Consider the following 25,633-nt stretch of genomic DNA (forward strand, 5'->3'; position numbering starts at 1 on the left):
CTAAATAGTGATTATTAATGATATTAAAAATGAGAGAAGAGAAACTAAAGAGGCAGATTATTCATTAAATTAGGTATCAAAAACCAACAGTGAGTAAAATGAGCTCGCAGCTGCACTTTTTGTTCTTAAAACATCACTTTTTTGCTCGTGTTGCTTTTGTTTTACATGATAAAAGATTAAAAAAAACAACTGTAAATAAAGATGCCTGTTCTTTTTTCTTTTCTAAGCGTTAAACTCTTTCCACTTGGAAACCTGTTCCTCTAATGGCCACTTGAGTTTGGCTCCATAACTTAGTCCAGACAGAAAAAACTATTTAGAGCAGAAATAAATGTTTACAGCCTAATACATAAAAAAAATCAAGCATGTTGGAAAAGTATGTTACTTAGCACTGATAACCAGATGTCTGCACCTATGGTGTCTGGATGCAGCTTGCTAACCAAGGCTGCTAACTGAACTGATAATTTGGCGCTCCATCCTCTCACCTAAATATGGTCACACCAAAAGAAAAGATGACCAACGACAGACCTAAACTTAACCTTCAAAAAAAGTGTGTACAATGGGTGACATAAAAGTGGCTTTAACCATCTTTTATCATTGTCTCCCGCTCACAAATCTCCTTCAACTTTCATTTGTTATTCATCAATGTTAATAAAGCAATACCCAGCTCACCACTTTACCTTAGGCCCCTCAAACATGACGAAGTCATAAAGACGTTTTGCTTAGTCAACCACGATTAGAACATTTGAGCAGAGACAGTGAACACACACTCACTGCCTCTGCTCAGTGTTTTCTTTTTAAGCCTGCCGGTGCACACAGTTAATAACTCATGAATCAAGATGACTGAAATACCTTAGGTGTTGTATTAATTAATGTATTGTTCATGCATTAAGGCATGCATGAGATACTGTTAATTCATGCACTTTCCTGATGAGTCATGGGTTTTTTTCACGTATTAGTGACGCTTTTTCGTGCATGAAATCACGAATGAATTCACGATAATACCCTTCCCGTAAAGCGTTACCACGTCATTTGGTTCACTTGGGTGCAAGGGCACTAACGTGCAGGATTTTCACACAACGCGTTAATAATTTATAGGGCCAGCTCTTCTCCAGCACTCCCATATGACCTGTTTTTCTCCTCTCTGATGATGTTGGATTTTGTTTTAGAAATGCCACTTCAGAGATACCAGAAAAAAAAACAAAAAACACAAATCTCACTATTACAGCATTTTAAATAATGACCCAAATATAAACACAAAGCAGCATAGACATGTCACTTTTTTTCTTCTTTTTTTTATGTGTGTCTGCGTGTATTAAAAACTCCTTTGAATTGGCAGGAATATCAATAACGACATCCAAGACACGGCATCTTTTAAAGTACATTTCACACATGGGCGTAACAATGCATCTGACATAAAATCAAAACCGCGGGATTAAAAATAGCTGAAAGGAGATTGGAGGAGGGAAAAGAAGAAGAAGAAGAAGAAGAAAAGGGTGGTTTTTAGACAGCAGAGGAGGAGGGAGGTGAGAAAAGAAAACGTTAAAGAGAGAAGGAGAAAGACTGATGGGAGGAGACAGGAGAAGGAGGAGAGGTTATAAGAAGGAAGGAGAGGAGATGACTGGGGAAGAGAGAAGGTAGAGTGTTGAGGACATGAAACGACACGTACACAAATCAAAGCCAGCCTTGTGGAGTACAAGCGTACAGTAGCCAGCCTCAATGTGTGTGTGTGTGTGTGACAGCGAGGAGTGTGTTTGTCAACCTCTCCATCTGCCTTGTGTAGAGCAAGAGCTCATTATTGCCAGTCCACCAGTTGTCAGTTCCTTCCACACTCTCAAACATTTATGAAGACACTTGCACACGCATGCAGTCACAGTACATGCTCTCGTGCTGCACACACACACACACACACACACACACACACATAGCAGATGGTAATTGAGGGCGACCACTATTCGCCATGAGCACCAAGGGAAATTAGCTTCCTCGTCCCTTGGCCAATCAGACACAGAGGAGTAAGTCCCTGAGCCAATCATTAAGGGCCAAATTAATTTGCTGCTAATCACCCACTCTCGGACAGGAGGCTGAAGCTCGCTGACGGAGGAGTCAGAGAGACGGAGGGAGACACTGGGGGAGAGAGCAAAAGGATGGAGGGACAGAAAAGAGAGGGAGGACACAACATGCCAGTGGCAGAAAAGTAAGGATGGTGAGGGGGAGGATGAGAAGAGATCCAGCAGAAAATATTTAACTCCATAGGTGAAACTATCAGGTAATGGAATAAAGCGGATCCAATCAGAGCTTCGCCACCTAAAGCACAGCACAGCTCAACACGATTTGCACGCGTGTTACATGGTGTCATTCTCTCAGCAGTCGTGTATAACGTGTAAGGGCTAATCAGCTTTTCACCTACAATAGCAATCCTGGAAGCTACATTTAGGGTTGTAAACTTAAGACAACCTGGACGTGCAAAACTGCAGATACATGTTAAAAACATTTACAGCCTGCTGCAAAAAACTGCTCCCTAAAGCTAATTATGTAGGAAGACAGCCATTAACTGCCTGTTATAGGTGTTAGTTCAGCTAAATTGTGTAATTGAAAAGGTGTTGGCTTTCTTTATATTAGCTTGTTTGACAGAAAAAAAAAGTCGTGGCATGTTTTGTGTTATTTTTATTAGTATTCTTTCCATCAACTCCGAGATGAGTTTAGAAAGTGGTATTGTTGTATTATATTAATATGTTATATAATTAGCAGGTATATATCTCTGCGCTATCTTTAGCTGCACCTTGGTAACTAAGCTAGCTAGCTACCATTAGCTAATAACGCCTGGCTTTGAAAATAAAACAAAACATGATACCTGCTATAGGAAATACTGACTAATTACTGATTACTAAACCATGTTTAGGTGTTATTCAAGCACAAATAAACTCTTAGCTGTAAACTGAGCAGTATAAGTTGTAAATGTATGATCCTGAACCAGTTAGCATGCTAACTTTTTCGCCAAGTTTGTAACCAAACTGAAAATATGTTCTCCAGTCAGCTGAGATTTACGAGATCTGTTCAAACCACTAATAATCAAACCTAAATAAGCACTGCTTAACATCGGAGGGTGAAAGGAGTGGAAGAACCAATGCTGAAATAAAAGAAAAATGGGCCGTGTAACAAAACGTCAACTCACATTCTTGTTTGAAGGTGAAATATTCTGTCAGATGTCTACATTCATGGTTCCCCCGGAGAAGAAAGAGCGTCTTTGGGTAGAGGATTTTCAGTGACCACAGGTACAACACACACTAAATATTCACCAAAAGAAGAGAAAACATGAGAAATTGAGTTCAGCAGGTACACAACTGCAACAGCATTTCGATTTTCAAAGAGTGCAGATGTCAAATTCATTTTACATCGCAGGCCATAAACAGCCCACTTTGATATGAAGTGGGCCAGACCAGGCAAACTCCCCTTTTTAATCAATGTACAGAAGTTTAAGTACACATTTAATCTCAGAATAATCTCTTGATATAAGAAGAAGTACAATTTCAATAGTTTTTCTAAATGCTGCTGTAGTAAATGAAAGAAATCTGTCTGTATGACTCTTCCAACACATTCTCACTCCCAAAGCCTAACATTTTACGCAAGGTGACAAATCGTCGGTATATTACGCTTTCGACCACCCAACACGTCCCTATATTACGAGTTCGGAAAAATTAGGAAACATGAGAACCGTTTGGAATAAATCTACACATGTACGTCTATTTTACATAAATCGCTTTGGAAAACACTTCATGATTAAGGTGGTGGTTAACGTTAAGGATAAGGTTATGATTAGGGTCAGGGCGCTCTTCATCAGTAGGAGAAACTGTAAAACTTATGCAGGTAAAGTTCAAAATTTATACCCTCCTTCACATTTAAACTGGGTGCATTTCTAAAGGAGTGTGGTTGGTAAAGTCAGTATAAAAACTGTCTTGTATGTGCAGCGTTAATCTGAAACTATGTCATATTGCCTAGAATCAAAGTTTAGCTCAAATTTTTGGGCTGAACAGTTTGGTCATTAGAGTACAGCAGGATGTGTGTTTATTTATCACGTTGACTTTTTTACTCTTATCACTTAGGAAACCCTACAAATGGCTCAGAGGATGTTCTCTCACCTTTACACACCATCATCTCTGTTCTACATTTAGTCTCCTCCTTATGTGCCCTTCAAATGTGTTAGGAAGGTGGCCTAAATATCGCTCCCTCTGCTCCAAACTCACTCCGTGTCAGCGACATATCCCATATGCCACGGTGACTCGACAGGCTGAGACATTCACGCGCTTGTATATTGTGGATTCAAGTCAGTCTGCTCATCTGTACCACATTTCTGCTGGATAACGTAATCACACATTTCTTTATGATGCCCTCATCCATTTTGAAAAATCAAATATTCAAACAGCTCTTGGAATACCGTGCTGTTTCCATCCAACTTTCATGCATATTTACAGTAAGAAGCAAACCACACTCTGGTTAGCGTTTGCTGTCCTTAACTTGTTGCCTGTCCTGTAAAAACATAAATAGTGAATGAAAGTTGATCTCAGTAACAAGGACACCCTGGTCACGAATTCTAAATTGCATCTTTATATGTGCATTTGTCAGACACATATAGTGCATCGTGTCACTGCTAATCTCAAGTACTTTTTGTACATCTGCAATACCGAATACCAAAATACACCTTGCCCCAGGAATGTGCATAATAGACTTCAATACAATGTACACCACATACACTAATCTGGCATACATAGCAACAAGGATAGTTGTTTTGTTTCCTAACTGAATGCACAGCACTATAAATAAGACGTATACACAGTGTGCCCAATCCTTCCTCACCTCAATACTGAAGTACCCCCTGTCCACGTAGTCCCCTAGGAAGAGGTAGCGTGTGTTCGCAGGAGAGCCTCCCACTTCAAATAACTTCATCAGGTCGAAGAACTGGCCGTGGATATCTCCGCACACTGTGGAAACAGCACACAACAGTGTCAGGATTATAAACACCGCAGTTTTCAGCTCCCACATAACAAATTCAGCTCAAAAATATGGGACCGTCTTTGCTTCAGTGGCTCCATATGGCCTGATTTGCGTCTGCAGAGGTATATCTGTCCTGGCTGCTGATCTAGAAACATCACTCATCTGTTTGGATAGAAAAAACAGCAAAAATGTGTTTTAAAAGCTTCTTAAAGATTCTACTCGATCATTTCAAGGTCTGTTTAAATACTACCTGAAAAAGACCAGAAATCAGAGCTGGAAGTTTTGTGCTTTTTGGGGCATCTGTCCAGTTTTTGATCTATTTTCTTAACTGCATATCCAACTCCGGGTCATGGGGAGTGGGCTACGATAAGGGAGAGATGGGATACACCCACCAGTGGATCATAGGCTAGCAAATCTAGAATATGTTACTGTGGGTTATTTGTATTAACAGACTTGAGAATTCTGTGTTCAGTTTTTTTTACATCAGTTAAACACACCTTACTAACCAAGATAGCTAGGATTAGCTTATAATTTCACACCCGATGTTGGATTTTATGCATTCATGACGACGTGCGATCACGTTCAGGGTAAATCCGATTTTGTTTGTATCTGGCTTTCTTGATTGACCCTTGCATCATCTTATTGTATGCAAGCTTTTGTGAGCTTTCTCTTTTGAATTGTTGCAAGTTGCTTCCAGGAGTAAATCAGGCTGCACATGCTGAAGACTTCACATTTTGAACGACTTCAGGACTGTCTGCCCGTACGATCTGCCAGCATACATCTTACCATCCGCCTCCTTCGCCATCTGTCTGGTCTCTCCTTTCACTTTTAGTTGATGTCACAGTTCCCCTCTGCAGCCATTTTACGGTGGCCATTTCGCATCTGTCTGACCGCCTTCGTCTGCCTGTCTCTCCATCTGCTTGCCATGTTAATGTCTGTTTTTGTGACTACTTATAAGCATTCGCTTTAATTTGAACTGGGAATTGGGAATGAGAAATGTCATGAGTGAAATTGAGCCGTACCTGCCTGCCTCCTCTGAGCTGTCTCGGTATTCTCCCAGAAGCCTTCGTGTGACATCCTAAAAGCCTGTCAGTTCAGATTTTAGCCATCCAGCTGTCTGTCTGTCTTAGAGCTCATACTTTGAGACGGCATCAAAGTGCTGAAGTATTCTTTATATCTCCTTTATATTGCATTTTTGGTGAAAGCTCTTTCTATGTGAGTCTGTTTTGCTGTAGTTTGTATCTGAAATGTAACAGTCATTTCCAATCACGGCACACTCTCAGGAAATTCTTGTGAGTTTCTGAGTCAGACTCTGGTGAAGTGGAACCAGGAAAGCGGGATCAATATGTTGCTCATTGGGAACGAACAGGTTAGAGAACCTCTGCACTAAGCTGCTTATGATTGACTGTCTCTCCATCTGCCCGTCTATCTGTCCTTGTCCCCGGGGATCTGTACCTGTGAAAGCTGAGCGATGTTCCCACACTGCGTGGGCACAACAAGCCCACACAGAATTATCACACCGCTCGCATTTGCATAAATGCAGCACGCAGAAGCACAGACACATAGGTACACAAGCCAGGCAGAGTCAATAGGTTGCCAGTGTCTGCGTCTGCCTGCCCGCTTGTCTGTCATCTCTGTCATTGTCTCAGAAACTTCCTTTCTATTTTGCTCTGCCTCGATTTCGATCCCCGGCTTCTCCTCCGCATCCTACTCAGTTCTTACCATTTCCCTGGGAGGGGAATACATGCAGCTATTACCCAAGCCAGAGCGAGCTGTTGCGCCAATTGGGTCTCTCAGTGAAGTGCGACCGAACAACAGTTCATATTAAAAGGGTGGCAGATACATATGGCAGATTAATGAATCAATGAATGGATTCTGATTAATACATAATTACTGATCTTTATGCCTTTTTGCTCCACAGCTCTATTTCTCTGCCTCTCTGTGAGACTGCTGCTATCTGTCTCCTCACTGTGAAATGTCTGATCTATTCCGCTTGTCACTCATGCCTGCATTTTAACAAACAAGTAGCTTTTTTTTTAAATTTTGGTGTGGCTTTGCTCAATGGGTGACTTGCAGATGCTTTTAATAAATAAAATGTAGACAATTTGCAATTTAAAACAGGTGAAAGATAGTAAATAACACCTTTTTTGCCATATGATAGTCTGGAGACCACAGTGAGTAGGGTTACCTACCATAGCCATGGTATAAAGACGCTACACCTTCTTTCAATTCGAGCTACATTTAATTTTCAGTAATGCAGTAATGTTACATGTTTGTGTGCCAGGAGGAGGAAATGGTGGAGTGGTCTATATATACTGCTCTTTGTAGAGATAGCATGCTAACACAAAACTATCCAAGAACCCAGAGTTATGATAAAGCTGAGTGTATGCTGACCCCAGCCCAGCAGCCAGAGCCTGAACTTCAGCAGGTAACAAGCTGGGATGAGCGGTCAGGCTTCGGAATCGCTTTAAATTCTCTTTGTGCTGGTTTTCATCTTTGCTTTGTGTTTAAGCTTTATGCTAATGCATAAACAGAAAAAAAAGATCATATGTGTTCCCTCAATAGGTTGGGGATTTGTGTTGGCGTGTGGGACTGTAGCTTAAGCTTTATATTGTTAACTGGTAATTATGTAACAGTGCATTTCAGGTTATTTTACAGAGTAACACGAAAGATCAGAGCCCAACAAAATAAATATAGGCCAAAGAGTATATCGTGGAAGACAGTGTGGGAGATGTAACTAACTCGATTGGTGGTCTGAAATTTACAGGTTCTTTATCAATCATGTGATGGACTTTATCTTAGTTGATTGCAGTTTTCCCCACATATAAATAAAAGCTAAGATGTGGGAGTGGCAGTTGGGGTCTACTCCAGTAAAATAAATGAAAAAAGCAAAATATAAGGAACACTTTTAGTGCTGTCAAGAGACATTATAAGATAACCCTGGGACTTCTGCAACAGCAATGAGTATAACTTTCAGGGGGGAAGAGCTGTTTAAAAAAATGCAATGATTTCTTTTCCATAGGTCTTTCAAGATGGCTGCCCAGTGCAGACACTTTCTTCTAGAGAGACTTTGCAATACTCACGAAGTCTCATATAAAGTTGGAGACCTGATCAGCTTCCCTGTGCGGGGAAACCGCTTTGTGCGGCTAACTCTTGCAAGAAAGCGCGTTAGCTTTCCAACTGTTTTCTACCATCTCCTAATTGGTGCATTAAATCACTTCCTTACCCGTGACTGGCGCCTCAATATCCAACATAGTGCGCTCCTGGCGCAGGATGGCGGCGCCCTCATCGATGATACGCAGGGCCACGGCTTCCTCGAGACGGCCTTCCTTTGTGAGGTGAGCTTTGAGCAGGTCCACTCGCGGCCGGCCCTCCGCGTCAAACACCTCCTTCATGGTCAGCCGATGGGCCAGGGGGAAGGGGACCGCTGGAGATGGAAATGTGGGGATGATGGAGAAAGTGCGGGGGATGAGATGGAAGCGAGAAGAGGTATTGGAGGATTTAAAAAAGACGAGGAGGGTTTGAATGGGTGTATGGATATATGGAAGGAGGGGAGTTAAATTATGCAGGGAGAGGGAGAAAGAAGCAGGAAAGAGGAGATTGTGTATTACAATGCAGAAAATGATTTATTGATATTTCCTGTACACTTCAACAAGCTTGCCCACAGTTGTCAGAAGCCCCAATCCTCACCATTATCCTGATCACACCTCTGCTGCAGGCTTGCAGTGTGTGCGTATGTACATGTGTGTGTGTGTGTGTGTGTTATGGAGGCCTAAGCGGGTTGTACTGAAGTAGGGGCTGCCACAGTTATCAGGGCTGCTGCTTCTGTTCTGCAGCAATGTCTTTCTTACATAATGAAGGCCCCCAGGGCGCCAATGGAGAGGGGGGTTGACTGACGATGAGGGTGATACAGCAAGAGTGCACAGCTGCACGTGAGAAGGCGCGCACACACACACACACACATACATGAAGACACGCTTGACAAAAGCGAACACACGCCCTGTTCTTAGCAAACAGGCAGAAAATATGTGGTACGGTGCAGGAGCGCATCTGTACATCATGTATGTCACAATGGCATTAACATGCACGACTGCACAAGTGTGTATAAGTGGCAGTGCACACACACACACATACACACACACAAGCTCATAAAAGGTATTGTTATGAAGGATCCACAGAGCCTGTTTGAGCCCCACCAGTGCTAACACAGATAATGGCCTAGATCACACGCTAAAAACTAGGCCTGGCTCTGAATGCGCGCACACACACACACACACACACACACACACTGTCACTTTGTCTCTGTTTTGCACTCTCTCCTCTTGTCCCTTCTCTTTTTTTTTCTGTTTTCGCTCGCCTCTCCCTCTTGCTCCTTCGCTCTCTTCTTTCTGCTCTAACAGGCCACAGTCTCCTCGGCGAGGTTCCACGCTGATGTCTGTCGTTACATTTTAATGTGACCGCGCGTTTTCATTTCATTTTCACAGTAAAGGCAGCTCAGCAAAAACACGGAGCCAGTCAGCAGGGTTTAATGTAGTCATTGCTGAGACATCGGCATCATTTAGCCAATGCTAAATGAGCCATTGCAATAAAATATATTACAATGTGACTTTAGTCACAATATGTCTGTTAACGCACGAACAGTTGGTGACAAAGCCTGCATTTGTGGCTGTTAATCAACATGGAGAAAGAGGTGACGTTGAGATTTCTGTTCCGCCGAACACTCAACACATCCTGAATACGTTAACCCTCCCGGCACACACAAAGATCTACCTGATTCATATTTAGATGTTCCAGAATATCTAACGTCACCTCAGGCTGCTGCTAGATAACTGCTACTGCATCCCCATGACACTTTTACACACCTTAAGATTGAACACAACACAGGAGAGCATGCTGAGACATCCCAGGACACTTCAGGCTGCCAAGCCGAAGGGTCTGCTTTCCATCGATTGAGAACAGCGGTTCTTACATGTTAAAACCAGTTTTGCATTACAAGTTAGGAGCGATTAATATTTTAAAAGCCTTGTGCACCCCAGGCTGTCAGAGAACATAAGCCCAAAAAGGAATTACTCATGCATGCTGGTATTTGTGTGACATTATATTTATTTATAAAAGGAAACAACAGGGCTCAGGCAGTATGTGGATAAACCTCCTCCTTCAGTGTACCGTCCTGTACCGGCGTATAGCACCGCACTGTTCTGAGCTGTGCTACAAAATGTACTCGGGCTGGAACATGTCATTACAAAAAGCTGCCAGCACAGTGTGAGAAGGGCTGCGGTACTCTTTTAAAGCTTGAGCACACACGTGAACTCAATTTGTGGATGTATATTTCTGGTTGAAGGTAAAACTGAGGCCTCGAGTGTGCATGTGTGTAACAGCGAGAGAGCCTGAGGAGGGAGAGGAGGGTAGAAGTGAGAGGGACGGAGTGTGAAACTCGTAAATTGTGAGAGCAGTGTGAAAGTAGGGCAGGTAGGAGAGAGTGAAGAGAGCAGCAGAGACACACAGCTTGGGAAAGGAACTATACTTGGGAAAACTATACTTGGTAGTTGGGGAATAGAGGCGAGGAGAGGTTCGGCACAGGCAACGGCAAACCGTTTGATGAGTGTACAGTTCAAGAGGAATGCTAGGAGATTTGAGTCAAATCTGATAGCTCTGAGCGCACGTGCAGAGGTTAAAGACAGACAGATGTAAATTACGAAGAGACCTCGTTTGGATTTAATAAAGTGATTCTGATATGAATCTGAGAAACATGCCCGTACAGCTTTTCTGTCTCAGAGCAATTTTCTGCTTGTAATGATGGAAAGCTTTCTGCAGTATGCATATGAATTTGCAAGCCTGGAGGAGAACATTAAGGCAGAGGAAATGCATTTAAGACTTACTATACACTCATAATATACAGTATATTACACCATTGCAGGAGTCCGACCATCAGATCATCCTATAGGTCTGGCTCATGCATTTGCATATGTCTTATACGAGTCTATACTGGATCTTATTGAACAAAGAAAGTGGATCAAGTGAGAACAGGTTGGGAGGGAGCATGCCAGTGTATCCTTGAGCAGGATACTAACCCCAAGTTGCTACCGATGTATTTGTGGGAGTCTGAATGTTCGACAGAAAGTAAACATAGAAAAAAGTGTGATTTGAGCTGTCAAGTCGAGTAGAAAAACGGTACATACGAAACAGTCCATCTACCATTTTTCCCTTTTATTTCATTAGAATTTTATGCTAGTAGCTCTGTGATGCTTCATGCTAAATGCTAACACTAGTTGTTGTCACATCCCACCAAACACGGATGAAACCCTGACATCATCTCCCACGCTACAAGACAAAAAACTGGGCCAACAATGAAGTGCAAACGATGATGCTGTTTCCAGGAGAATAGAGGTCGAGTCACATGATCTTTTACAAAGGCTGAATAACAATCAGGTTATTGCATTTAGGGCAATTAAATGCATTTGTCAGTGATGTCTAATATGGTATGTAAATGGTAAACAGAAAGCCACACATCTTCTGCATGTGCTCACACTACTATTACCGTGGCCTTTTTAAAAAATGTAAACAGTACTTTTAAGCAAATTATGGCCATTTAGATCAAAATTGTGGGTGACTTCACCTCTCTGTCTCTGATGTCAGCATCAGACTCAGAGATTTTACTATTCAAGGATGAAGATGTATAGCTCAGCAGGACAAGAAATGGGCCTGAAAGCCTGAGGTCACTGTACAGGTGTCTTTTTTTTCCTTCATCCTTTCTACGGAGAACGTTTTGTGCATTTTGAACAATAAAGAGATGGTAAAAAAAATATTCTTGAACACTTACTGCCTCTTGGCATCCAGGCAATGTTCAAGAAGCTCCTGGAACCAGCGCCATTTCCACTTTCAGTATGGAACTAACTTTCAACTATGAGTAGACGTTGAGAAAGGACCGCCGCCCGAGGGTTATTCAACGTTAAAATATATGCTGGGATGCAAAGATGAATAATGTTCATGTTGTTAGTAGTACATAATCTACAGATTTTACACAAAAAGTAACAGTCCCATTTTAAAATGTTTGACTTTAGAGAGGAATTGGTTACAGCTTGGCTTTATTCTCTGTACCTAACTTTGCCATCCATGACCACTCTGTGGGTCCTGAAGGGGCCATAGTGCTAAACTCTGGGCTCAAAAATATCTACATCCATCTTTTATATAAAACCCATAGTAGATTTTGAGCATTATTTTTTTAGGTACAAAAAGTTTGAACTCTTAATATACAGGAAGCAAAACAAAAAATGTTGAAGCCCAGTGGAGTTCAGGGTTGAGTTAAATTCCAAGTTAGTCCATTGTCAGCTGAGCTTTTCATTATTAACATTTTCATCCCAAAGGACATCGAATTAAATATTAATGACTAAACTGAATGTTCTGTAACCCTGCTTGACCCTCACATACATGACGCTGACTGTGCTACCTGCCAGCGGGACTTCAGGGATGGAAATTATTTTTCCAAGTCTGTGTGAGAAAATTATGTTTTTGTTCCTAACAAAGGCTCATTATGTGTCATTTGATGGCGATGACAAGAAAAGACCACAAATTTCTGTGTCGCATCTTGTGCTGAAGGTTCAATACGCAGAATAATTTCAAGTGGTCTGTTGCAACTGGCCTATCTACACTCACCAGAGACCACGAGGAGCAGCGATTTACTGTCTTTTTTTCTGAAGACAAGCACCTCAGCCACAAAGCCCAGGAAACTCTTACATTCATTTTGGCTAAATTTAGTCAACAGTGCTTGTGTTAGCATTTATTGTTAAAATGCTCACCTCATGGTTTTACTTGGTCTTTCATACCGAGTTATTAGAGCTGTTGAACTCACAATTCTACTGCAGTATTACTTTGACACATAGCTCAATGGCAAAGGCTGTAGACTCAATTTGAGACTTTTTTATGCAACATTTTTGTAACCTGCCAAGGGAATGCAGACGCAAATTAGCTTTAAACTACCTCAGGTACAATGGATGAACACAAACACCAATTTAAAATAAAAGAATTCATGCCTTCAGCTCTGACTGTGTGTTGTGGTTCCAATGTCATGGCTAAACTTTAAATAGTCAAACGTGTAAATGGAAAGAAACTGTGCTTACGTTGATTTACAGTCAGCTCACCTTTGTTGCTAATGCATTTCTTGAAGTTAAAAAAAAATTGAAAATCTTCATATTTTACCCCAAACATGATCCTTTTTCTGACCCTGGTGCCAACCTAAATAGTAACTGAAAGCAATGGCAGCCAGCGAATTTAAACACAACTTGAGGATAAAAGTTTGAAAGTCATCAGTTCCATATGGGACTGGAAACGCAGTCTCTTGTGTGAGTGGCACGTGACTTGCTTCCACCAACCCGCCAACTGCTCTATAAATTTAAAAGCGCTTTACTGTGTTTCCATGGAGACAAATCAACAGATAAAATTTAGCAGTTCACTAACCTCCCCACCATGTGTCGCAGGAACTGCTTCTGTGCTTGTACACAAAAGAGTGAAAATTTGTCTCCAAGAGTACAAATTACTGCACTTCATGACTATTTCTTGAACTGTTGTGAGACTGTTTGGTGTGAGGATGAAGGCCTCGGTCAGAGAAACAATGGCAAAGAGCCATCTGGCAGCCACTGGTCGTATTCCCCAATCACTTGTGAATGGTTGCTGGAGGTTGCGGGCAGTCACGATGAAACCGATTGTTAAATCTCCATTCATGCAAGCCTAGAGACTGGTAACCACTAGTCACTAGGGAAGTGTGTATCCTGCAACTGGTTAGCGAGTTGTTAGTGGTAAATGAAATTGATTACAAAGAAGTACATGGTGGAGCACCAGAAACCTCCGTGTGATTGCCTTGGGCTCTAGTAGACTGCTGCTGTCACCCATAGTTTGCACGAAAGACGCCGACTAGTCAGCAAATACTTGCTGACTACTCACCAAGTAGTACTGAAACTTTGACTAGTGCAGCGCAAAGAGGTTACCATTCACCTTTTTCCAGTTTCACTACAACTCAGAAAGTAAATGGTGAGTGTTTGCAGACAAGTCTGTGTTTTCCATGCAGACACAGACTCTGTGTAAGTTGTTGTAATGCACTGTCAGAGTGTAATGCTTGGATGAACCCCAGGAAGAATAGCTGCAGCACTGCTGTAGCTAATGGAGATCATAATAAGCTAACTAAGCCGTGCCAACCTGCTAGCAAACAAAGCAACAACAAGGAGGTTTTTGGTGCAACACCCTCTTTACAACTGAGTTCACCTAGCAGCAGTCAGCAACAATCACTAACCGATCAGGGAACACACGTTTTTCCCTCGTGACCACAGGTTGCCAGGGGCTTGCCAACTGGTCTGTAGGCCTGTGTGGCTGAGAGGCTTTAAGAGTCTGCACATCTAAAGTGACTAAAATCTTTGCACAATGCTAAAGCTGTTTACATAAAATAGGATGGATGAATACTGTAATATACAGAAAGAAGGAAAGCGTTATCAATAAGAGTAGCTCTTAAAAAGCACTCCGATTGCATCACATTGACCGGGATAAACAATAGGCTAGGCTAAATCAATCATTTCAGGATGTAGAATCGAAGCACATGTCTTAACTTTAATACTAAAACTGAGGACGTCCTAGTCAATTGCTAATGGCTACTGTGCAGTGTCAAAAAAACTGTACTTAATCAGTTAATTGTGAACCTTTCACAGTAACATCGCCTGTCATGCACTGGCACATAAATGCATCGTCGCAGTATGACATGAAGCCCATGTATGCCCAAACATCAGCGCAAGCTTTTATCCTTATAAGGAGGACACCTGAGGTCAGATGACTGTTTTTATATCCCGCGTTTTTCTGGAAGACTTGAGTAAATTATGTAACACAAGTAAGATAACTGCTTGATTAATATCAGAATTTAAGAAGACTACAGACAAACGTTGATTACAGAAATGTGCTACCCCCAGCGCCTGGCACACTCTAACAAACTATGAAGTAGGATGCTTTTAATGATTTCCTATTTTTCCCAGTTCTCAGCAGTGTGACGGTCTAAATAGTTTGGCTTCCGAACATCTTTGGAAAAGCCCTGCTGTTAAATATCAGGCAGCTGGGTACAACCGGCACATTAATATTAATGTAATGTGTGTTGTCATTAGGAATACATCAATGAAATACTGAGTAAAATAGAGTCTCACACACAGATATCATCATAGTAAAGATGGTGTGTCTCTAACATCCGCATGAGCTCAGACCACAGCGGCCACACTTCCTCAGTGAAGTGGCGGCTGGCAGTATTTCTCCCAAATGCTGCTCTAAGGCATTTTAACACTTTGTGATGCTGCCAAGTGTTTCAACCTTGGGAGGGAACTTTCCTTCCAGAAAGTACAGTCTGAGCTGTCCCCTGTCTGAGTACAGATGACGAATACAGTGAACTCCACTTTCTGGAGTGGAGTGAAAAAAGAAAAAGTTATTCATCCAAAACTGTCCACTTCGCGTGATGCATGGCGTGCGTGTGAGGTGAGACGGACCGAGCGGCGCGAGATGAGCAAATAGGTGAAAGCTTTTCCGTCTTTTTTTCCTCATGCACTTTGTACTGTTTTCGTCTTCTGGCCCACTCTCCACAGCTGGAGAGTGTGGAATTTATTAGGCGCCAGAGCTGCCAGCTCAGCCAAAAATCTCCCCATCGCAGAGCACTGAGGGGGAGCCTGAGAGAAAAATCTATGACATAGCTGTCAACCAAATCTCCTAAATTTGTTTGGGCTGGCCTAATAGCCTAACTGGAGCAGAATCTGATCGGAATCCTATTGTTTTGTGTGCATCGTCCCTAATGGCTAAAGTCAATTACGGGGAACTATTTCATCAGTTTTAATAACACAGGGACACCATTCACAATCAGACAGGCTGGTGCAGGAAGTGACAGCAAGCGAGAACAGACAGATTGCAGAAATGACGGTAGAAGGCACCCATGATCCATCTGTCCTCGTTTGTGTCTTTCCTCCAAATGTTGTAAAATATGACTAAAGAGGTATAAAACAAAACAAACTCATGCCTCCTAATTGGCCGGGCGTCAGATCACTGAGGCGAGAAGCAAATTGTTTTTGGAAGCAGCCAGTTAATACGAAGAAAAGGTGAAAATGCTGTATCCACAGTAATTAGAGCAGCATATAGACGGGCTGTATGTGTTACGTGCAGGGTATGAATGAACTCATTACGGTGCAATGCTGCGCCTCCCCAGACTGTAACCGTCTGATGCTCATCCAGTCACATCAAACACAGCTGATTGCACGCCTGTATATGTACGTGTTTGTATGTTAGATGTGTTGCCCTTTCCAGGACCTCATCTAAAGTGATCACACACACACACACACACACACACACACACACACACACACACACACACACACACACACACACACACACACACACACACACACACAGCTCCCAGGATCGTTTCAATCCTACTGTCTACTGTCTGTGCATGAATAAATGAAGGTGTAAGAAACCGGAGGGTGAAAGAATGAGCGCAGCAAAGAGAGAGAGGGAGCGAAAAAATTGGGGTGTATGAGAGAGATGCATCTGTTCACGTGTGTGTGTGTGTGTGTGTGTGTGTGTGTGTGTGTGTGTGTGTGTGTGTGTGTGTGTGTGTGTGTGTGTGTGTGTGTTTCTACCATCTTTGACCCAGATCAGGAAACATGGATTCATGGGTCTTTGAAGGTGGTGGTGGTGGGGGGGACAGCTAAAGATACGTTTGAAGTTGTTCAATTAATGCACAGTTCACACATGATGGACCATCTGTGTACACACTCACACACACACACACACACACTGAAACAACGGCCCATCCCCTAACAGCCTGTCCTCATTAGACAATCCCTCTCCCTCTCTCTCTCTGGAGTACCTCCTCTATAAATAGCCTTTGCCCTGCCACCCTCCCCACAGGGCAAACACAGACCTGTCAAGGTAGGACCCCTGGCTGACAACAGTGATGCCACAATCCGACACACACACACAGACACACACGCACATTTCACATAGAGGGAATGGGATTGTATGCTACACCAAAAGGAAATATGCCAACTTTGCCCCGAACCTTGCCAGAGGTGATGTGGTGTGTGTGCAAGTGAGTTTGAGTGTGTTTGTGTGTGGTTTATGCATGTATGAATGCATATATGCATGTGAGCATATTGGATCACTCAGCTTTGGCGAGTACTCTTCAAAAATGTAGTGATTTGTTCAAAAGGTCATGAGCTATAACAGGCATATTTGACCTTTGCACTTTGAACCAGTGCGAGGATGCAGTTCAGCACATGATATTTTCTTTACCTTAAATATGACCAGATATTAGACAACAAAATGATAATAATAAGGCCTGCCCTGTATTATCTGCTAGCATGCATCCTAGCATATTAGCACAGTATCCTGAGTAAATCATGACCCAGAGCGGAAGTAACAACTGTAACAACTGAGCTAAAAAAGATGTAATGACACAACAACAGTATCATCCACTGAGTTTATTACGTACGCTTGGGACGGTCGGTGACAGGAAAGTGTTGATTTTTCTCTTCTGTCACTACTCTGGTGGTGCAGACCTTCTCACATCATTCACCTCAACTTGTCTTGAGGAGAAAAGTTGTAACTATCTGTAATAATGATGGCCCCGTTTCACTTAGCTGAGCCAGCAGAGTGCACGCTACCAGGACACTGACACTGGGACATTTAAATGAAACATAGCCATGATTAATCTTATTAGTCACACCCTGTGTTTGACAAGCCAAAATATCCACCATGAGTAAGGGCTGTCAGACTGCAGGATACCGAAAGCCCAGCAGAGTCACATTCAGGGGTATTCGTGTTTTAATTTGTGTTCTGATGGGCTGTTTTCAGCACACAATGACTAGATATTTGGGGTGTTTGATTTACAGTAGGATGAAATGGGGGAAAACATGAGGGTCATTTAAGTTTGCGTGGTACTTGGTACTGATGGAGTTTTTTCTCATGGCATTAGCTGCTGATTCCAGTTCAAACCACAACACTAACGGCTATTTTTCTCAACAGGTGCGCTCTAAGCTACAAGTGTCGCAGTCGGCCATGAAAGTGAGCCAGCACGCTCAACACCAGAGCCCTGAAACTAGCTGACCAATAATAAATATGAGTCATCAGGCTAATTATATTAATTCTGCCATAAAAAAGCATCAATAAAACAGAAGCACTGCACTTAGCATTACACATAAAGGTACATTATTTTATGTTCTATGTTCCAAGCATTAGCCTAGCAGCATGCTACCCTTTTTTAAACCCTTTCTTTGGTAAAATACAAACTGTTACACATTTTATACATATATCTGCTCTTGGTGCCCATGAAAGCTTTTTAGCACCACTTGTGTGCTTTAATGGTGCCCAGCTTGTCGATTTTTATTGAGCTATTGTACCAACCTGCTGTGCAAAGGTTTTTTTTGTTTTGTTTTGTTTTGTTTTTTACATTTGAGGCATCTTAAAGGGTCTCCAATTCATTCTGTAGCCTCACAACTCCCCCCAGAATACAGCCAGCATCACAAAGAATGAGCTCACTGTCCGTGCTGTCACCCAGCAGCTACGATTTCAGTGCAGTATTTGATGATAGCATTAAGTCAGTGGTCTACTTACAGATGAAAGTTCAAATTTTGAATCTTTAAGATTGCTAGCTGCTGACTCATGGGTATAAGACTGTCCTGTGTCACCAGTGACCACTAGAGGAGACAACAATTTCTAAATTATGCTGCTGAAACTATAATAGCATCAACATGGCTCTACTGTACATACAGAGGGGTTTCTGCAAAACTCTCCACACATGTTGTGTTCAAATAGTGTGCATTACATGCAATTCAAATATAAGCCTTTTGTGACAGACACACCCACGCATACATACAAATGCACAGAGAGGGCATTGGGTTTGTTAAGTAATCAAAGAGTGTGCAAAGTCCATTAGGATGATGCTCTGCTACTCAACAGTGTGAAATACTACTCCTTCCTTTCTCTCTCTCTGTGTCCCTCTGTGCCTCCTTCTCTCTCACCCCAGCTACTTCACCTCCTCCGTGGCCTTGTCACATTTTCTCATTCCCTCTCTTCCTCACCTCGCCCCCACACTCTCTGCCTCTTTGTCCATTCCTCTCTTTATGCCGCCGTCCTTTGGTTCCATGTCTGTGCAATGCTCTCTGCTGAACATTGCTAAAAATCTATAATGTGGGGAACTACCAGGCACAGTCCATCTGCCAGAAATGCCCACTCTTTGACTGACGCTCCCATCCTTACTGTGGCTTTGTTGACTCTACAGCATTCTCACCTTGCTGATGGATCGGTGTGTTTATGACAGAAGATGCATATGTGTGTGTTGGTCTGTGAGATGAATGATGCACGAAGATGTAGTTAATTCCGCTGCTGGCAAAAGAGCTCAGTTGACCTAACTGCATTACAACACACATGCAAAGCAGAGCTGCGAATATAAAATGATATGTGGCTTCTGCACATGTGGAGGGGAGCTGGTAACTTGAGGGTGAGGGCTGATGGGATTAATGGATGGATGCGGCAGTCAGAGAGGATCCAGGTTTCCCTGCACAGCTGCATCCATGTAGTTTTTCCACAGAGGTGCAGCACAGACATATGCACACGCAGCCCTAAATTCCTACGTGCAAAAATCTGCAAGAGCTCTCACCTCCCCCCCACCCCCACCCCTTCTGAGCACGACGCACCACGGAATACCGGGGCATGCCCGAGCGACGCATCCAGCTGTCAGCTCCGCTTCTTCCGGCAGAGAGACCTTGCGAGTTTATTAAGGGGAGCCAGTGGGAGAGACAGCCAGGGCATCGTCGCATGTGACAGGCTGCGTGCGTGGAAGCATCGTTGCCATGCCCAGCCTCGTTGTGACCCGATAAGCACGACAATCTGTGCAAGCTCACACGGATCACAACCCAAGCAGTCCCTCCTCGCCTCCCCCTCCTCCTCATATAGCCGCCCACGCATAAAGCAAACAATAAAAAAAGGGGGGGGGGGGGGGGGGGAGAGACTCAAAACACATCAAATATTCCACAATCTAATGATGCAACAGCATCATCCTCATCGGGCGATGGGGGTCGGATACGCGGCTCAGCATCCATAAACTCCATTTTGTCTCTCATTTGACACTCAAGAGAAACAAGAGGAGGGTGGGTGGGTGGAAGGGGGTGGGGGGAAGCCAGGGAGACCTTAACGGAGACGTGGAAGTAAGATACGCACGGGATTAGCAGAATCACCCACTGACACTCAGGGCCGTGTTTGAAAATGATAATAATGATACTACTAATAAAAAAGTGGGTTTACAACAGCTGGTCGAGCCATGTCATGGTCACCGGTGGTTATTAAACGTTACAACCATACACATCAGCGGCCGGTACGCCAAACTCACAGGGGGGATGACGGTGCGCACTCGGCCTGGCAAAGTTGTCCGCCTACCTGCTGTTCCAATCAATAATCTGATTTTGGCTCGGATTTGATTTACAAACAAATAGAAGCTAATGTAGGCCAACATATGGACGCACAGTTCGGCACATCTAACACAGAGAAGGCATCACGTGCAGTCAGCTATGCAGCACACAAGCATCGATGACAGAAAGCTAAAAAAGAAAAAGAAAAAAGCCCCTTCCGAATGGCGAGCCCCCTTCAAGCAGCATCCTACCCCCCCTCTCACCCCCCGCGCTCTTACACCGTTGCATACATGCAACATCATCCCGTGACACTATGCCCACATCCACAGCAGAAGCACGGAACGGCGGCTATCGTACGCTCGACATTTATTTACCTTTATGTCTGCCTTTCGCTGTCATCGTCACACCGCTTGATGTTTCATTGGAACAAGATGCTCATCTCCCTCCCTGCTTTTACCTCTTATCACTCTCCCGGCTGTGCCTCTGTGGGGTATTATTCAGTAACGCGAAGCCACCGCTAGGAGTGGAACGCGTATGGAGCTCGTGCAGCACAGGGGTGTCGCGCAAACGCTTTGGCTATACATAGAGGAAGAGACACCCCCCCCCCCCCTCTCCACCCCCCTCAGTTAGAAAGGGGGTAATGCCACGGTGAGGGGGTGAATTCTAATAGAATAACGAGGGAAGACCCTGATTATGGCGTACCGTGCTGGATACCCCCACCCCCTTTTCTCTCCCCCCCACCTCCATCACCACCTCCCTCCCCTGAATGGTTCAGAGGCACATGCATGCTGACACGCCAGCCAAAATATGCTGTTTTTATTGTAATAATTAGGTGCTATGGAAAAAGAACCATAATGATAATCATAATAAATGATGAGCAAAACACGTGCGAATAAGAGACAGTGGTGCAACGACAGGGATGCAAACAGAATAAAATTTAAAAAAACAAAACAAAAACAAAACAAACTAAAAAATAACGACGAGTTACAGCAGATTATTGGCACAGAGGAGCTCTCACTGGCCGTGCAGGGTTTGGCATGCCTACATTTGATCACCCGGTCGGCGGGACTTGCGTTGCAGTCGGACATCCTGGAGTCGGGACGGGAACAGAGCCGAAGGGGTTTGGGGAAAGGGGGGGCTCTCTCTTCTGTCAAGGGCCGAGATTGTGGTGTCGGGTCCTCCGGCAGGCGTCGACAGTATGCGCGGTTGCTGGGTGCTTTTCTTGCTGCAGTAGTGGCATCACTCGGTGGAGTCTCCGTGCTCTCTCGGACGGGGGAAGCCTGCTGCTGCGCCTGCGGTGACTTTGGGGGAGGATAGGCGGATACCTAGCTGCTGTTGTGGCATGCTTGGATCCCGAATTTGTTTTCTGAGAGGGGGCGGGAGGGGGGTTGGTGTGTGTGAGGGGGTGCTGGTATAGCGGTGGTGGTGCTGCTGCTGCTGGTGGAGTCGGGGGGTGGGGTGGTGGGGGTAGACTCTGGAGGTTAAGAGGCCGAAGAGACGCCTTGGAGAGAGGAGAGACGCGCAGGCTCTACCTCTCCAGGACGCCTCTGCAAGCGGTGCCTTGCAGCTGGCAACACCCCGGAATGGCGAAAGAAGGAACTCCCACGCAGATTCACGCACACGCAGGAGCGCATACACACACACGCAGACACACGCGCGGGTACACACTCAGACTCATACTGCCATCCTGTGGAGAGACTGATTACAGGGCTTTCCCCCCTGAACAGCAAATACTATGGAGTGGGCATTTTGTGCGTGGGTGCGTGCATGCGTGCGTGTAATAGCTTTCTCTGTTTGGCGTGAGCTTCTAGCATCGCGTTTTGTATGTAATAAGGCTAAATATCATGTAATTATTTATGATTATTCATCTGTGTGCCAGAATGGGAGTACAATCCAGTTCATACATGTTAACTTATAACTGAAAGTAGCTCATTCAAATGGATCTCAACCAAAGTGATGGTTGATAAGGATTAAAGTTTATGAATGCAGCACTGAAATGTATAATTTTCAAATTCTATGTGCATCAAAAACATTGAAATGTGGGATAGAAAACAACAAGCATGACTTTATATAAAAAGTGGCACTGTAAAGGAGTGTAAAAAACACATCACTGTTTTCCACAGTGGTGAAAGACCTATAAATCCGACAGTCAGGTCCATAATTTTTTGGACAGTAAGACTTTTTTGATACCACAGTGGATTTTAAATTAAACGATCAGCGTGAAATTAAAGTGTCCAAATACTTATAAAGCTAAATGAATACCATGAAGCACTTTTTATGCATTAACATTTTTTTTCTCCACATAAAGATGAAAAACAAGTTGAACAATTTGAATTTCGATACAAATGATTTATTTTACAAGGAAGCAAGCTAAGATTAGCCACTGCATTAGGAGAGTAGCTGTTTTGTCTCAATTAGCTAACATAAGCCAGAACTTTTAGCTATTAAAGCCCATCTAGGAAAAGTGACCAACATCAATACTGTGACAAAACATCAACTAGACATTCAGTTTAAGGAAGGACTTTCATTTGGTATGATGGATCAAAGCTGTCTCTGAGGCATCTTTCCTCTGGCTAATATTCCTACTGGCAAACTGAAGTTCTGATAGGAAGCAGACAATTGCTTCACAGGGTGATGTGTTTCATTATTATTCAAATCTTTTTATTGGTTTTAAAGATCCATTAACATAGAGAAGGTTGCTCCTCTGTCTCTTGAAAGACAAAAATATAATTATTAAAAAGCAGTAAAGGCTCAAATAAACCATTTTCAAGTCTCAGTATCATTTATAAAATCAATTTTCTCAATTTGCATGAAAGTATCCTTGATTCAAATTCTGATCAAAATGCCTCAACAGCGACATCTGCAGGCTACAGGAGGCAGGGCAGCCTGTGTGCGTGTGGCGGCAGAGAAAAAGACCGTAACAGTCTCGCCTCCTCAGGATGGGATGGTTTATTTGATTGTAATGCACTTCAGCTTTTTCATGCTGATCCTCGTTATAGCAGCCATGAAGGACTGATAATCTAGGAGAGAAGTGACTTCAAGGAGGAGTACAGGGGAGACGGGGGAAAGGATGGAAAGTTTTGCTGCCTCAGTTCTGGCACTGCATCCTTGTATTACAATGACCTGCATCACGGGATAAAGCACAGATCAAGCTTTTAGGACTTTTTAAAAAAACATTTAAACTTGCTGACTAGGCACATTTTGTGTGCCTCGCAAAGTCAGTATCAGTAGTAGTATTATGGTATTGTTGTATACACACACACACACACACACACACACACACACACACACACATATATATATATATAGCGTTCAGGTATGTGTTTCTCAAATTACCAGAGGCCATAGCTCATAAAATTTTAGTTATACTTAACACATAATTATGAAAGTTATAATTACACACTGTTTCAGCATATCTGTGATGTTTGAATGGTTTTAAAAATGAATCCTGAAAATGAAAATGTTAATCTGCAGACAGCCTACACTCCTCAGAGCAGTCAAAAAAATGTGAAGATCCTTAAACAGAAGCAGCAGGAAACAGAGAGATCCACACTGCTCGAACCACAGGAAGTGGTGATAGAGGGAGTACTCCAAGTCCTGCGGGGCTTCTGGGAGCATCGTCCTTGTCCTCTCCTGATCGTGCGATCTCAGATTCTGAATAAACTTGGATTGAGTCTCTGCCACTCACACAGCAACAGAAAGCCAGGCCACCTTGTCCCGCTCCATCATCACATGGTCCAGACCATCCTGACAGGAATCAGAGAGATGTACACACACAGCCAACTTTGCACATGTGCTGCTCACTATAGTTGTTGACGTAGCAATGGAACACATTTGGAAGATCTTTTGGCCCAGGGCCCCAACGAGCTGGCTCATCAATCACTTCCTCCCAACGAGAGCAAGGTTCCTTAAATATTACTGGAACTGAAGAAGAACCAACAACCACTCCATACTCTCACCAGGTTCTGCATCACCTGCTGCTATACCGCCATCGATGTCTGAAATTTATTTCAGGGAGGATGAAATTATATCATGTAATCCCAATAAAAGGGACCTGAGTCTGCTGGGGTATTAGCTCCAGCTCCTCCTGCTGAATCTGTGATTATTCGTTCAGCACACACAACAGAGCATCAGACCACATTCTTACCTGTCATAAGAAATTAGCAAAACATATCCAGACAACAATGCAAACATATGACCAACATTTACATATCTTATCATATCACTTTTATTCAATAGCCTACTGAGAACCAGCCTATTAATCTATGTCCTCTGTAATGGACATCTGTTTTTGAGCTATATCTTTTGACTTACTTAAGCTACCCTACTAAGTCCCGATGTACTAAATAGAGGACATCCTGGGCTTACCATTGATATCTCATCTGTCTGGGTGGCCTCTTTTAGCTCCAAAGAGGAAGGAAATCACAGACAAAGTTCAATGGGAAGATTCTTTTTTTCCTCGGTTCTCAGGAGGATATGAACCAAAATGAGGATATGGTTTACAAGAGTCAAGACAACTTGCTTCAGCAGGTAACAAAGGCAGCGATGAGGAGTCAAACTGTAGCCTCTGTTTCTACCTGTTCATGTTCCTGAAGTAGAATCACTGTGGAGATTACTTTGAAGTCTCTTTGGGCTGATTTCCACTTTGCTTTTTGTTGTCAGCTTTGTATATGTATAAATATGTAAGCTACAAATAATGATTATTCAGAAGTTCCCATTTTCAGTCTTCTGCATTGTATTATTCAATCATCACACCCGTAACCTCCTGAAGTCTAAGTTACCATGTGTGATAATCCTGTGTGTCAGAAAATTACTCTCTTTGTTCCCTGACTGCCAAAACCCAGGAGAATAATTTGATAAATATGCACCGCATACTGACTGCCTAGGGTTAGAGTTAGGTTTAAGCTTAGAGCTGGGGTTATCTGATGATGACTTAGATGTCAGAGGGTTTATCACAGGGGTGTCCAGCTCCAGGCCTCGAGGGCCGGTGTCCTGCAGGTTTTAGATGTCTCTTTGATCCAACACAGCTGACTCAAATGGCTAAATGACCTCCTCAACATGTCTTGAAGTTCTCCAGAGGCCTGGTAATGAACTAATCATTTGATTCAGGTGTGTTGACCCAGGGTGAGATCTAAAACGTGCAGGACACCGGCCCTCGAGGCCTGGAGTTGCCCACCCCTGGTTTATCATATATCAGGGTGGGGGTATACTACTCCTTCAGACACACC

At 43.3% G+C, this 25,633-nt stretch overlaps 1 protein-coding gene across 2 annotated transcripts in view; it reads right to left on the minus strand.

Moving 5' to 3' along the window:
* ppp3cb (protein phosphatase 3, catalytic subunit, beta isozyme) overlaps nt 1–21,967 on the minus strand; it is a 35,717-nt gene extending 13,750 nt beyond the window's left edge. Inside the window, exons 1-4 of one of the 2 annotated variants that reach the window (XM_063499511.1) lie at nt 21,451–21,967; nt 8,216–8,416; nt 4,852–4,976; nt 3,173–3,284 (exon numbers count right to left, since the gene is read on the minus strand). In XM_063499511.1, the coding sequence (XP_063355581.1) occupies nt 3,173–3,284; nt 4,852–4,976; nt 8,216–8,416; nt 21,451–21,493 (481 nt within the window). In that variant the 5' untranslated portion in view covers nt 21,494–21,967. Of the gene's footprint in view, nt 1–3,172; nt 3,285–4,851; nt 4,977–8,215; nt 8,417–20,779; nt 20,965–21,450 lie in introns of those variants that run through there. The other variant, XM_063499519.1, reaches the window with a different exon arrangement.
* Nucleotides 21,968–25,633: the final 3,666 nt, after the last annotated feature.

Source organism: Pelmatolapia mariae, linkage group LG2, assembly GCF_036321145.2.
Source record: "Pelmatolapia mariae isolate MD_Pm_ZW linkage group LG2, Pm_UMD_F_2, whole genome shotgun sequence".
Taxonomy (NCBI): Eukaryota; Metazoa; Chordata; class Actinopteri; order Cichliformes; family Cichlidae; genus Pelmatolapia; species Pelmatolapia mariae.